At 35.8% G+C, this 15,430-nt stretch overlaps 1 protein-coding gene across 1 annotated transcript in view; it reads right to left on the bottom strand.

Moving 5' to 3' along the window:
* Nucleotides 1-1,420: 1,420 nt before the first annotated feature.
* Nucleotides 1,421-15,430, bottom strand: part of gart (phosphoribosylglycinamide formyltransferase) — a 90,549-nt gene continuing 76,539 nt past the window's right edge. The window contains exons 14-21 of the mRNA XM_016258477.1: nt 9,435-9,686; nt 9,199-9,351; nt 8,503-8,706; nt 6,640-6,792; nt 6,431-6,561; nt 5,524-5,665; nt 2,359-2,474; nt 1,421-1,952 (exon numbers count right to left, since the gene is read on the bottom strand). Coding sequence (XP_016113963.1) covers nt 1,755-1,952; nt 2,359-2,474; nt 5,524-5,665; nt 6,431-6,561; nt 6,640-6,792; nt 8,503-8,706; nt 9,199-9,351; nt 9,435-9,686 — 1,349 coding nt within the window. The 3' untranslated portion in view covers nt 1,421-1,754. The remainder of the gene's footprint in view (nt 1,953-2,358; nt 2,475-5,523; nt 5,666-6,430; nt 6,562-6,639; nt 6,793-8,502; nt 8,707-9,198; nt 9,352-9,434; nt 9,687-15,430) is intronic.

Here is a 15,430-nt window from a genome sequence, read left to right as displayed (position 1 = left end):
CCCTGTTTGCAGCAAACCCATGTCCACGGTGTTGTGGGCCTATTTTTCTGTTTAGATACATGGCATCATGGATTCTATCAAATACCAACAGATAAAAAATCTAAACCTAACTGCCTCTGTTAGAAATTGTATAATCGTGGTTGGATCTTCCATCAGGACAATAATCCAAAATCAACAAAAATGTGTCACTGAGCACAAAATGAAGCTTCCACCATGGCCATCCCAGTTCAGGACCTGAACCCTATAGAAAATTAGTGGGGTGAACTGAAGAGAAGCGCCAACATGGAGGTGTGAATCAGAAGGATTTGGAGAGCTTCTGTACGGACAAATGGTCTCTGATCTCTTGTCAGATGTTCTCTAAACTCAGGAAATATAGGAGAAAACGCAGAGATGTTATCTTGGGAAAAGGACGTTGCAATAATTGGGGCCAACATGAACTAGAGAAAAACATGTATTTCATGGGGGAGAGCCATCCCACTCTTAAAATCACTTGCTATGACAACTAATAAAAAGTTGAGTATTTAGCAAGAAATTCTTGCAAAACTTTAAAAGGCATTATTGAAAGAAAAATTGGACATTTCATATAATAAAATAAATTATTACACGATTATGGTCTCCGGTCTGAAAAAAAAAACCTGCATGTGATTTGGCATTTCTTTATATTTAGACAGTTTACTAATACTGCTCAAATGTGCCATTAATGTACTGACACAAATATAACTGATGTAAATGACAAAAACAAAGTTTAAGGCTGATGTCTCTATTCATTTTCACAGAAGCAAAGCAGCAGATGTTATAAATAAAAAAACAGTTAACAATGTTATTGAATAGAATCGGCCTATCTTAAAACCGTTATTGCACGACATAGGCCTATTCTTATAGGCTACACAAACAGTCGGAGATGCGTTTATGCATTTTTTTTTCTATTTTACGCATGGGTAGTAAATCAAGACTTCGCAAGTTCTCTTGTAAAATAAAATTATAAAAAAAACATGGAATAAACTGTGTACAGAAAGCGAGACAATAACTCTCAATATTAGGCTACTAAAAAGGTCAGTTTAATCTCGCAAAAACTTCCGTTAATAAAAAATCTGACTACACTGCACAATTGATCTCTTACACTGCATCTTTGTTGTTTTGATGAATTCGGTGCTTGCACGTACACCTCTTTTATTATTATTGCAGCTTAGATGTTCAAATAGCTGCAGCACTCCGACTTTGCCACAAGGAAAAGTGTGTACGCCTGCTCAGACCCTGACGTGGTGGTAAGTACTTTTCCACGTCAAAGACCGTTTTTATAAATATGAATGTTGCCGTGGATTTTAGCGTACACACACTCTAAGATCAAATCTGTGCATACACACATTTGATAAATGAGGCTCCTGGTGTTCACAAAAAGAAAATGTATTAATACAAATGATCAGTCTCGTCACAGAGCAGTGCAAGTTTAATGCCAAGAGCAAATATTCATCTAGTTCCGTTACATGCAGAGAATAAAGTTCATGTACGTTTTCAATAACTCTCAGGCATGAGCAAATATTCATCAACAGCGAATCTGATTAATACTGTTCAGGATCCTGCGATAGAAGAGCCATTAATAAGATTCAGGAATTAATTTCTGGAAAGATTTGAGATGGAATGTTTGAATGAAATTCATTTTACTGTATGATTTATGTTCTCAGATCACAGTCTAGAGCTGAACTGAAGGAGACTGAATTATATTAGTGTCATAAGCGTGATCTGTGCGTTGGTATCTATCCCTGAACGCTCTGGTTCCACACGAGTCTTCCGTCATCTCGCAGCTTCACCGCTCCACTGCCCACCAGCTCTAGGGCTGCTGGAAAGGCACGATGCTCCGCCTCCCGGATGCGCTCTGATAGGCTGTCCTCTGTGTCAGTCACCAGGATGGGGACCGCCTCCTGAACAACAATCGCCCCTGCATCCACTTCCTCCTGTGGATTCAGAGACACGTTACACTCATGAGTGAAATTCACAAAACCTTTTTTAAGGTTTGCACAAAACAAGCACTGTGGCTTGGTCAGCCAGGCTGAGACAACATTAATTAAAAAAATGCCTATGACAAAGTGAGAAGGAAAAAAAAAAACTTGAAATAAACAACTGCAATTAAATAAAATATATAAATGCTTCAATTATTTTATTATTTATTATTTTATATATTTATTTTAGCTAGTTGCAAAAGCAAAATTTCTCTCTTTTTTTTTTACTTGTAGTAGTAAAATAATTGAAAATAAGTAAACAAAATCTAATAAATAAATAAAAAAACTAATAAAAATGATAAAAACGGAACAGAAATTTCAGGGGAAAAAATATTGAAAAAAAAGTCTAGTTCAGACTGACCGCCACAAAGTGCACAGTGCATCCGGTGACTCTGACGCCGGCCTGGAGAGCCTGTTTCTGTGCGTTCACTCCTTTAAAGGACGGCAGCAGGGACGGGTGAATGTTCAGCATCTTACCTGTTTGACAGATGACAATGTCAAAAACACAACTGACAATACAATTCAAGCTAATGTTCACATGTTTTAATAGGTTTTGTTTCCTTCTAAAACAAATGTTTTTTTTTTCTTAAAATTGCAGTTAAATATCAGGGATCAACGCTAAGGATTTTTTCTACTGGCCCAGTGGTTCAAATTTTTACTTGTCCTGCCAACATTTTCACTGGCCCTGCCACAAAAAATAAAATCATTACTGTTATCATGTATTCTAATAAATAAGCTTTTATGACGCCAATATTTTAGATACTAATTACATTTTACAATTCTCTATTTCAATTTCGATACCGCAGCAAAATCACTAGCCAGAAACAAACATAAATATAAAGTTTAAACATTATTAAAGACAAGTGACAGCCAGTAAATAAGAACAAATGAACAAATTACAAGTAATAGCACAATCAAATATAGGCCTAAATCACAAAAATAGAAATTATATGATGCTTTAAGTTTTTATGTTTGTAGATGTTCAGGTACAGAAATGGAAAAATCACATTAAAAATAACATTTGCATATTCTTCACTCTGTGCTGCACCTTGATGTTTCATAGCCATTTGAAATTAGAGGCAACCACTGCATTTTATTCATGAATTGAAAAAAAAGAGCAATGTTTGATTTATATTAGACTGTATAATTTCAAAATCTGAGGCAAAAACAGAATAACCTGACTTTATTTTTGTGAAATTATGCTACATAAAACATCTGTACGAAACAGAAACAGCAGGTGAGCTGAATGAGACCTGGATTCACTCTCGGACAGCAGACAGTGCTTATGGTACAGTGATACAGCGTTTCCTTGCTTACCGCTGTAAACACAGCATCGCTGCGCGTATTAACCATAGACTGTATAGGTATTAACACTCATTTAAATGCATCATACGGAGACAAAATGAAAAGAAAATGCCATTTCTGAAAACAGTCAGTTCCGTTCCCCTCAGAAACACATTCATATAAAATTCAATGTTTGGATTTTCTTTCTATATTTCTCACATCGTGAACAGTGATCTTGTTCTGTCTGCTACAGTATTTTCTCCTCTTTGTGTGCATCTTCAGCATCTCTGGCCTGTTAATGGCCGTTTACAGACCAAGTATAATAATAACGTAATATTTCCACACAAATGGCCATTGGGATTATGATTGCAGTGTAGTTTGTGTGCAAGCACGGAACAGAAGATGGTCTGAAATAAAACAAAAAATGTCCGGTAGATCGGTGCATCTGTACTCCAGTGTATAAATTCAATATAGATTAATTTATTGTTAAAGCTACAAAGTTACTTGCCAGGATGGGTATTTTGACATACTTTTGTATGTATTTGCTTGTTCAGGCGGCTCGAGCGTGTGCGCGGCTGTCTGTGCACGCGCTGTTCACACAGAATACTGAAAGGAGTTGTCTTTCGCGCCCAAATGCTTTTTAATTTCTTGAATTTTTTAATTAACAAGTCTTAAAAACACATGCAAATGATAAAATGTCGTGACGACGCTGCAGTGGCCCGATCGGGCAAGTGACAAATCCGTCTACTCTCCCGAACGTCTTTCATGCTGGGCCCCGGGCCATTGGGCAGTCCTTATCGTGGAGCCCTGAATATTCTTATATCGATTAAAAAATAAAAATGTTTTTATTTTTTTTATATATTTTATAATTTTTTTCCTGTCCTCAACAGTGTTATTTTACTATCATAAAGATATTATTTGTTTTTTTAGCAGGGCTATCGATTTAATGCGTTAATCTAATTAATTATGAAAAATAATGCATTAAAATATTTTAACGCATTTAACACACCCGTCCCGCCCCCGATCTAGGAAGGTCATCCATTTCTTATAGTTGATTGGTGACGAACATGATGCAGGGCAACAACTCACTGCGTGTAGCAGCCTATAGAATGCAGTTATATTAATCCCTGAATGAATTAGCCATTTGAACAAATCGAATGAATGAATGACCCAACAACTTGCTCATTACGACATTTACAGCCACCTACTGGAAGTTTTAGATTCTTATTAAGAGCATTACGTCATTAAAAAAAATAATCATAATAATAATTTCAGATTTCTATATTAATAAAAAACTAAACAGAAAAATAAATAAATAAATCCCATTAAAGGGATAGTTCACCCAAAAATTTAACTAATTACCCAACCTCGTAGTTTCATACCTGTATGAAACTTTCTTTTGCGGAAACTAAAAGAAGATATTTTGAAGAATATGAAACCAAACTGCTTCGGTTACCATTGATATGTTCCAATGTGTATGTTGTTTAGGCCATTATAGCCAAAAAGTTTAATAATTTCAAATAAGAGTCAAATAAAATGCTTCCTTCTAAAGCTGATTTTTGTGATGTCTATTTGATGCTTTTCTCATTTAACACAATAATGGCTTTTTATTTTTTTTTTAGGGGTGATTTCCTCAGCCAAATTTGATGTGATTTATATTTTTAATCTATTGACAGGCCTAGTTTTTAGTTTTATTAGTTTTTATTAGGAAATTTAAATTAGATTTTATTTTTGTATTTTTCATTTTAATTTTGGTTACTGCTTAGTAATTTTATGTCATGTCTGTAATTATTATTATTATTATTATTTTGAATTAGTTTTGGGGTTTAGTTATTTTAGTACATCAAGTTACTAAATGAAAATGAGATGTTGCCTTGACAACAAGCTGAAATAATTTTTTCTAAAATCTTAATTTATTTTAGTTAATATTTTATTTCAAGTGATGGAATAAGTTCTCTTTATATGGTTTTAGTTTAAGTTAACTATAACAACCTTGGTCCTCAATATCGCTTGTCATCGTGTTAGCATTTTATAAAAACATTTTTAACACCAGAAGTCGGTTCTGTAATTAGATCATTTTGGTGGGAAATCAGCAACACAAGCATCAGTAAGAATTAGCAATGGATCTGATGAATTCTGGGGTGTTTTAGTTGGTTTGTGTCACTCTAAAAATCATTCTAAATCCAATTAATCAAATAACAGAAACCACTGAAAACTAGCTTTTCAAGCCTATAACACTCACCACTCCATTTCCTGACGAAGGGTCCCGTAAGGATTCGCATGAAACCAGCCAGACAAACCAGTTCCACTCGAAACTCCTCCAAAACTTTGTCTATGGTGCCGTCAAACTCAGCTCTGCTGCCGTACAGCTTATGATCCACAACCTGACACACAAACAACACTGTTATTTCACTAACATTGAGATTATTATTATTATATTATTTTGCATTAAATTTTATTTGTAGATTTTCTGTTTACACTTTTAGTTCAAGTTTTAGTTATTTTAGTACTTCAAGTTAACAATAAGCAATAATGAGAAATGGTGCCTTGGCAAGATGCTGAAATAAAATAGGTTTGTTTTTAATATTTTATTTCACTTAATTTAAGTAGCAGAAATAAATATAATAACCCTGCATCTGAATGAAGTTTGGAAAAATAACTTTAGAGAGGAGCATTTTGCTAAATATAATGCATTATATTACACATTCATTATATTTTCACTTAACCTGTTCATTATTTAATGTATGTTTGAATAAATCCACAGGAAAATAAGTTATTACAGCCAACGTTTAAATGTTTATATTTCAACAACAAATAGGAGTCAAAACATAATTATATCATTAAAACTTAGATATAAAAACTGCATTATGCACAACATAATTTTTTATATTATATATTATTTTTATAAGTTTGAGTTACATCAATGAAAAATGTATAGAAAAAAACTACCTTATGCACAAATTTAATTTAATTTGATATTATTATTTATTACATTTTTTTTAAAGTTTATATATGAATGTTGATTTTTAAATAAAATGATTCATTTATTTTATTGCTTTTTTAAATTATTTAATTTGAGTTATTTTAATTGCATAAATGTAAATTGATTATTAATCTTGTTTAGGAGCATCATTATATTTCAGACAAACCCGTGTCTGAATGCCGGCCATAGATGCTCTCTTCAGCCCCATGACACCCGGTCTGTTGGAGATTACCATCACGATCTCCGCCGAACTTGATGGTTTCTTTACCTGCTCCATCAGAGCCTGCAGATTAGTTCCTGTCAAACACCAGAGCGTCAGTGTTATTGGCTTCATTTCACTCTCCAGTCATACGTGATTTACAGAAGGACACGCACCGGTCCCAGAGATGAGAACGGCCACTCTGGTCCTCTTGCGTGTTGAGTGTTCTCCATGAAGAGCTCCGTTCTGCAGGACACTGGTGTCCGGTGAGCGGCCCGGACTGTCCTTCAGACTCTGCTCCAGGTTTCTGATGACCACGGTCTCCGCTCCTGGACATAGGAAAATGCATGAAGCATTAGTCTAATGTTGGATCATTAACATAACATTACATGTTCCTTTAGTTAAAATTAGAGCTGTCATCGTTAACGCATGTGATTAATTTTACAATCCTTAACGCATTAAAATAATTTAATGCAATTAACAAAAAATTACTGAAGCACAATTTCTATTCTAAACCTTTAACCCAATTTTGCTTCTCTGCTTGCGATTAGATCATTTTAAGCTGCTAAACTCCAGGAAAGTTTTCCGTCCAAAGATCCAGTAAGCGAATGCATTCAAACAATCCGTCCACAACAGCGCTAATATAAAGGAAACCAGGCTGATTACATCAGAGAATGCAGAGAACAGAGTCACGCTGCGTTTTCAGTGAATTATTAATTCCAGTGTGTTTCGCTTTTAAACACAAGCTCTGTCATATTCTGTGATTGTCTCTGAAGAGCGCGAGCCTATCACACTCACTGTATGAAGTACAGACTGAACGGATTGTCAACACATCCCACCGCTGTATGGCCAGATGAGACTTAAACTATGTTTTCTCGACTGGATAAGCAGTCTCGCTAGTAAAGTTGTGATGGATGAAGACTGCAATCAAGGTAAAGACGATTGTAGTGGCGTACAGGAGTCGTACAGTAAGCACGCATGAGTCCGTTATATTAATGCGTGTATGAGTGCTCTTGACGCACTGATCACACATTGTATTTATGCACAGGCACAGACATTTCCGTACATTCACGTTGTTTCCACACACATTCGCAATAATGTTTTGATTTGTCATGTGTATGTTGCTGTGTTTAGTTATTCTGAATGGATCCGTGTACTGTAGTAGATATATACAGCCAGCAGGCGGATGGTTTAGGGATTTTTTGGCATCTCCACGTGGTCCTGTTTGGTTACACAACTTCTCTAAAATGTAAAAAAAAGCTATATATATATATATATATATATATATATATATATATATATTGCTTTTTTTCTCTTTCATATGTGCTTATATGGGCTCCTAATATCATTTGGTTCTTTGGTGTCCTTTTGGAGTCCTTTTTTGGAGAGACATCTACATTTATCCTGAGAAAAGTATATTCTATTGTGAATAAAATATAAGTTTATGAAATTATTAAATTATTCCATTCCTTTTTTACTCACAATTTGTACAGTGTCCCAACTTTATATATATATACATACACACACTGTATATATATATATATATATTTATTTTTTTACCAGTACATTAATGAGAGTTTGGTGCTTAATTGTCAAGGAAACATCAAAATCTTATGCAAAAAAATTGCGCAAAAATTGTAATGAAAAAATCATAATAGTTTGAAAAACAGGCTTCATACTAAATATTATTTATCCTCATTTTCTTTTCACCCATCTATATACAGCATTACTAAATGTAGGTGAATGTCTCATTGGGATGTTTGTGAGCAAGTGAGGTTTTTTTTGCATTACAGTAATGAGATTTTTGGTGTAAAAATTTGCTTTTTAACCCCAAAAGCACTGATTAAATGCCATGAAATAATCAAAATAGGAATTTTAATAAAAGCCACAAATATCTTATTAGTTTGGGAGTAAAATGTCCTTTCATTACAAAAATAAATAAATAGACTCAATCTAATGTTTTTAATGCACTCTATTTTTAGTGTGAAATATGACTGATATATAAAGCAGCAGTAAATGTGGGTGTTTGTGTGTCTCACCGGGTTGTTTGTGGGCGAGTGAACCCACGATCCAGGCCTCCTCCTGGGCCTGCAGCAGTCGCAGGACCCGCTGCGCGTCCTGTTTGCTGACCACCAGCACAGCACCCAGACCACAGTTAAATGTGCGGCTCATCTCCTCCTCTGACAGGCTGCCCTCCCTCTGCAGCCATGAGAACACAGCCGGTATCCTCCAGCGGGATGCGTCTGAAACACAGGTCAACAATGCTGCTGGGAAACTTTTATCATTTTAATTTAACTATTAACATACTCCCCAGTCAAGTATTGTTCTAACATTAAAAAAAAAAAAAAAAAAAAAAAAAAGGAAGACCAGAGAAAGAAAATAAATTAATAATAAAAGTATACAAATAAATATATTATTATAAATAAATAAGGGCTGTGCAAAAAATGGAGCGGAATTTACTACACAGAGCCGTAGTTCACTGACAAGCTACACAAAATCGCGTTCAAAATCAGCAATGAATCACCTGCGATTTTGAACACGATTTTGTGTAGCTTGTCAGAGAACTACGGCTCTGTGTAGTAAATGCCGCTCCATCTTTACTGACGAGATGCACATAAAAATCGCATTTGATTTTTTGCCCAGCCCTATTAATATATATATTTTGATTTAGAACCATGTTTCTAGCAAGCTCTTTCTAATTTAATAATCAGAATTAATATCCAGATGTTGCTCACCCAAGTCCACTGCCAGTTCTGGTGGAAGAATGCGAGGAATATTCTCCAAAAGCCCACCTCCTGTTATGTGGGCGTAGGCCTTCACGGCTCCGCTACGTAGGATTGGCTGAAGCAAGCGGCTGTAGATCTTGGTGGGAGTGAGCAGAACTTCACCTTCAAAGCACAGCACAGATGTGAGGACGAAACAAATGCAGCTCTGGTACTAAAGCAGCCGAGATACTTTCACGCTAACATACCGATATTCTGTCCAGGCTGTCCAAACGGAGCAGGTGAGCTGTACTGTAAGCTGGTCCGCTCCAGGATCTTGCGTACAAGGCTGAAGCCGTTGCTGTGAAGCCCAGAAGAGGCGACGCCAATCAGCAAGTCACCCTCCATGATGTCCTTGAGTCTGGGCAGGACAGCCCCTCGCTCCACGGCCCCGACGCAGAAGCCCGCCAGATCGTAATCACTAGGGCCGTAAACACCTGGCATCTCCGCCGTCTCACCTCCTGAACAAACACACATGCAACCACTGTTTAGTATCAATATTATAGTATTTATTTGTATATGACCCTGGACCACAAAACCAGTCATAAGGGTCAAATTTTTTTTTTGAGATTTATACATAATCTGAAAGCTGAATAAATAAGCGTCCTATCCTTTGTTAGGATAGGACAATATTTGGCCGAGATACAACTATTTGAAAATCTGTAAACTGAGGGTGCAAAACAATCAAAATATTGAGAAAAACGCCTTTAAAGTTGTCCAAATTAAGTTCTTAGCAATGCATATTACTAATCAAAAATTAAGTTTTAATATATTTACAGTAGGAAATTTACAAAATATCTTCATGGAACATGATCTTTACTTAATATCCTAATGGTTTTTGGCATAAAAGAAAAATCAATCATTTTGACCCATACAATGTATTTTTGGCTATTGCTACAAATATACCCCAGCCACTTAAGACTTTTTTTGACTTAAGGTTTTGTGCTCCAGGGTCACATATATAAACATGGGCATGGTGAGTGCAGATCTCTAAAATCGCACCATTTTTGCACCAAAACAATGAATTTACCAAAAATAAACAGATTGTTGCTTGTATTTGCTTGTTCTATTGTTCTTGTTTCTCTGCACTGTTGCTTTTAGATATTGCTCAGTATAATAAATAAATAAATATGTATCATGTTTAGGACTCATTTTTGTATTCAGGATCAAAATAAAGTGCTATAGCAAAATAAATAAATAGCCACATATATAAACATGGGCATGGTGAGTGCAGATCTCTAAAATCGCACCATTTTTGCACCAAAACAATGAATTTACCAAAAATAAACAGATTGTTGCTTGTATTTGCTTGTTCTATTGTTCTTGTTTCTCTGCACTGTTGCTTTTAGATATTGCTCAGTATAATAAATAAATACATAAATATGTATCATGTTTAGGACTCATTTTTGTATTCAGGATCAAAATAAAGTGCTATAGCAAAATAAATAAATAGCAGTAGTAGTAGTAGTAGTAGTAGTAGTAGTAGTAAGTATAGTACATGATGAAATTAGCTGCAAAAATGCATTTAAAAATCAGTATTAAAATTAAGTACAAATAAGTTAAATAACAGAATAAATAAAAAAAGTATTGATTGTTTTAACTTAATTTTATGGTAAAAAGTATACATTATTTTAAATGACAAGGTGTATATAAAATATATAAATTAAATAATACATCTCATGTTTAGTAGTAATTTTTGTATCTTAGATCAGAATAAAATGATTTAATTTGGTTGTAAAAATTTTTTATTTATTTGATGAAAAGTGACTTAAGAGAAGAGTGAGTTTCATCATCCGAATAAACACACAAAACAATATTAATATTTGAAGCTAAAAAACAAATAAATCATCTCAAGTCTAAATCACACTAAGAGCAAAAATGACAAAGTGAAGTGACAGTATTTTTTTTTTTTGATTGAAAACCAAAATTGGTATATTTCACCAAAATCTCTCTCTCTCTCTCTCTCTATATATATATATATATATTAGGGGTGTAACTGTTTGCGTATCGTGTACTGAAGATCTGCTGACGGACACCGTGCTGCGTCGTCACCGGAACATCCCAGCTGAAGATAATGAGGAAATGACATCTCTCCCTTTGCCAAGTGCATTCCAAATGACTACATAATGGCACGCACGTGCCCTGCTCACTCCAAAGTTTCCACTCCAAGGGGATAGGGATGATCACTTCCATTTGGAATTTGCCCGTGAACCGTTTGATACACGTACTGTTACACCCCTAATATATATATTAGGGATGCAATCAGGCCCGATGCTGAGCTCCCGTACTCGTACTTGTTAAAATGCCCCAATACCAAACTCCGATACCACACAGCATGTGCCATCAGACAATGAGACAACAGAACAACAGAATGGAGTTATTAGAGATTAAGGATGTCTACGAAGTAAATGTATGCATGCATTATATGAGTAGCTTTGGAATATAAATCGCAGCACGTTGCATATGAAAAAAAAAAAGCGACTTCTATTTCTGAAAATATCACAGTTAGGAGATTTATAGCGAGTGGTTCCCTGCATTATTACAGCAAAGCTGGATGATTACAGTACTAAACCGCTGCAATGGAGCAGCTCTAATGCTATTAAATTAAAGATGTACCATAGAGCAAAAAATTAACAGTGAAAGTAACAAAAACTTGTAAAATACATTTTAATGGGTATAATTAAGTGTGAAAATAACCGAAGGCTATACAGTCAAACCAAAAATTATTCAGACCAGATATTTTTTTACTAGTGGGTGCAGGACACTATAGTTAATTTATGTAAAGTGAGGATAGCAAAATAAAGTAAACTGTGACAAATTATACCCCAAAATTCTTCATACAGTGGACTACCAGTAAAACGGATACAAATTTGGGACCAAAAATTATTCAGACCGAGTCTGGGGGAAAAAAAAATTAAATTCAGGTTTGCATGAAGCTGGGTGACAGCATGCCCAGGAGACTACAGGCTGTCATTAAGGCTAAGGGTCGCCCGACAAAATATTGATAGTTGTGTAAATACGGTCATACTAACAGCTGTCTAATTTTTTGGTTGATTGTAATCCATTAGGCTACATACCTTTCTATCAAAGTTATCTAACATTATCAAGCTGAATTTGTTCCGACTCAGTTTAACTCAAAATTATTGTTATATTTTATTACCATTTTCTAAACTATAGCGAATAAACTGTAATAATGTGAAAAAAGTTGAAGGTGTCTGAATACATTTTGGTTTGTATTAGAGATTAAGGATGTCTACGAAGTAAATGTATGCAATGAATATAATGTTAAACATTCAGTATTGACTGTATAGCTGTTGTGCGCCAGTTGATGAGCAAAGCACGCTGAGTGGATTGAGCGCTCCACGGTGCAGATGCGCGAGCTTGTCGAGTGAATATACCTTTCTCACAGACATCACTGGATATCAAGCTGAATTTGTTCCGACTCAGTTTAACTCAAAATTCTTGTTATATTTTATTACCATTTTCTAAACTATAGCGAATAAACTGTAATAATGTGAAAAAAGTTGAAGGTGTCTGAATACATTTTGGTTTGTCTATCTATTTGATAAATGAAGTCAACCAACTAACAATATACATACTCTTTTTGTTTCTGTACCCAATATTTTAAAAATTTACAAATGCAATAAAATATTGGTATCGGTATTCCAAGTACCCAAGTACCAAAAATAAAAGTATCGGTATCGGGCGAGTACTAGAAAAAGTGGTATCGGTGCATCCATAATATATATATATATATATATACACACACACACACACAGTATATACTACGGCTGTCAATCAAGTAAAAAAAAAATTCTGATTAATCACATCCTTTTTCTGTGATTAATTGCGATTAATCGCACACTTCATAAAATTAAGCATCTTGTTTCAAATGTTTATTTTGTCATCATTTGATATATCCAGCAAAGCAAACCAAAAGATTGAAGGGTGATTCTCAAAAATCTGTATTTTCTGCAAGCTTTTCTCAGGATAAATGTAGATGTCTTTCCAAAAAAGGACTCCAAAATAACTCCAAAAAGAAACTCCAAAAGGACACCAGAGAACCAAATGATATTAGGAGCCCATATAAACACATATGAAAGGAAAAAAATGCAAACAATTTTTTTTTAGAATTGTATGTGTATAGTGCAACAGCAAAGAGCTTTTTTTACATTTTAGAGAAGTCAAGCTGCGATACCGAACAGGACCACATGGTGATGCCAAAAAAAACTAAACCATCCGCCTGCTGACTGCATATATCTACTACAGTACACGGATCCATTCAGATTAACTAAACACAGCAACATTCACATGACAAACCAAAACATTATCGTGAATTTGTGTGGAAACAGCGTGAATGTACGGAAATGTCTGTGCCTGTGCATAAATACAATGTGCAATCAGTGCGTCAAGAGCACTCATACACGCATTAATATAACGGACTCATGCGTGCTTACTGTACGACTCCTGTACGCCACTGCAATCGTCTTTACCTTGATTGCAGTCTTCATCCATCAAAACTTTACTAGCGAGAAAAAACTTAGTTTAAGTCTCATCTGGCCATACAGCGGTGGGATGTGTTGACAATCCGTTCAGTCTGTACTTCATACAGCGAGTGTGATAGGCTCGCGCTCTTCAGAGACAATCACAGAATATGACAGAGCTTGTGTTTAAAAGTGAAACACTGGAATGAATAATTCACTGAAAACATGACTCTGTTCTCTGCATTCTCTGATGTAATCAGCCTGATTTCCTTTATATTAGCGCCGTTTTGGACGGATTGTTTGAATGCATTCGCTTACTGGATCATTGGACGGAAAACTTTCCTGGAGTTTAGCAGCTTAAAATTATCCGATCTTTACGCGTTAAGGATTGTAAAATTAATCGCATGCATTAACGCGTTAAAGTTGACAGTCCTAGTAATAACATATTGAGTGTACATTATCATATTTATTAATATTATTAAATGGATGCCGCCTTATTGGAACAATAAAGCCCTCCACCTACCGCTTACCATACCCAATAACACTGTATTATTAATGAGGTGTTTTATTTCCACTTTTCAAATATTTCCTTTATTTTTATTGAAAATAATTGCCTTTCCGATCTGATATGTGATGGGAAAAGGGGAAGAACGAGTTTGGCAATTTGAGTTGGCGGATTTGAACTCGGCTTGATCGCATTAATTATTTCGCGTTTTACTCGCTACACCACTGATCCTGTAGATAAGCAGGTGTATTTTGCAGTGCTGTTTATCACAGCCAGGCATTGGTGGGCGGAGTTACTGTAGCCTCTGCCAACAAATTGGGCTATTTGTACTAAGAGTAATAGACACTCCGTTTATTTTTACAGCTGTATTACAGCGGAATTTAATTCTGTTTGCATAATTTAAATATTATTTTTATTTATATATTATGTTATTTTTATATTATATTACTGCAATATTATTATTATGTAAAGGGGTGGTTCACTGGGTTTTTTCTAGGCTTGATTGTGTTTATTGGGTGCAGTCTAACATGTGTTAATGCTTCATTTAAAAAAAAATAATAATAATTTCACAATTTATCTTTATTCCACACCGCTCTGTCCCTTCTCTGAGAAACGGGCTGATCTTTTCCTGTTTTTATGAAGCCCCGCCCTCAGATACAGGCTATGGGCTCTGACTGGTTAGCTAGCCCAGTGTGTTGTGATTGGCTAAACCGCCTCTAGTGCGCGTCACCTCAGCGGCATGTGCTCCGGTTGTATTGTAAACAAACACCAAGTTCCTGGGTGTGCACATCACAGAGGATCTCTCCTGGACTGACAACACCGCAGCACTGGCCAAGAAAGCACAGCAGCGTCTCTACTTCCTCCGCAAACTGAGAAGAGCCAGAGCCCCGGCCCCCATCATGTGCACCTTCTACAGAGGCACCATCGAGAGCATCCTGACCAGCTGCATCACTGTGTGGTATGGCGCCTGCAACGCGTCCTGCTGCAAGACACTTCAACGCATAGTGAGAGCAGCTGAGAAGATCGTTGGTGCCTCTCTCCCCTCCCTTCAGGACATTTACAACACCCGTCTCACCCGCAAAGCCCTCTGCATTGCAGGTGATCCCACCCACCCGACACACAGCTTCTTCAGTCTGCTGCCATCAGGGAGGAGACTGCGGAGTCGCAGCTTCATCCATCAGGCTGTGAAGGACAGCTTCATCCATCAGGCTGTCAG

Source organism: Sinocyclocheilus grahami, unplaced genomic scaffold (genome assembly GCF_001515645.1).
Source record: "Sinocyclocheilus grahami isolate Dianchi unplaced genomic scaffold, SAMN03320097.WGS_v1.1 scaffold1691.1, whole genome shotgun sequence".
NCBI classification, from domain to species: Eukaryota; Metazoa; Chordata; class Actinopteri; order Cypriniformes; family Cyprinidae; genus Sinocyclocheilus; species Sinocyclocheilus grahami.
The sequence above is the reverse complement of the archived record's forward strand: the minus strand, read 5'-3'. Positions and strand labels throughout refer to the sequence as shown.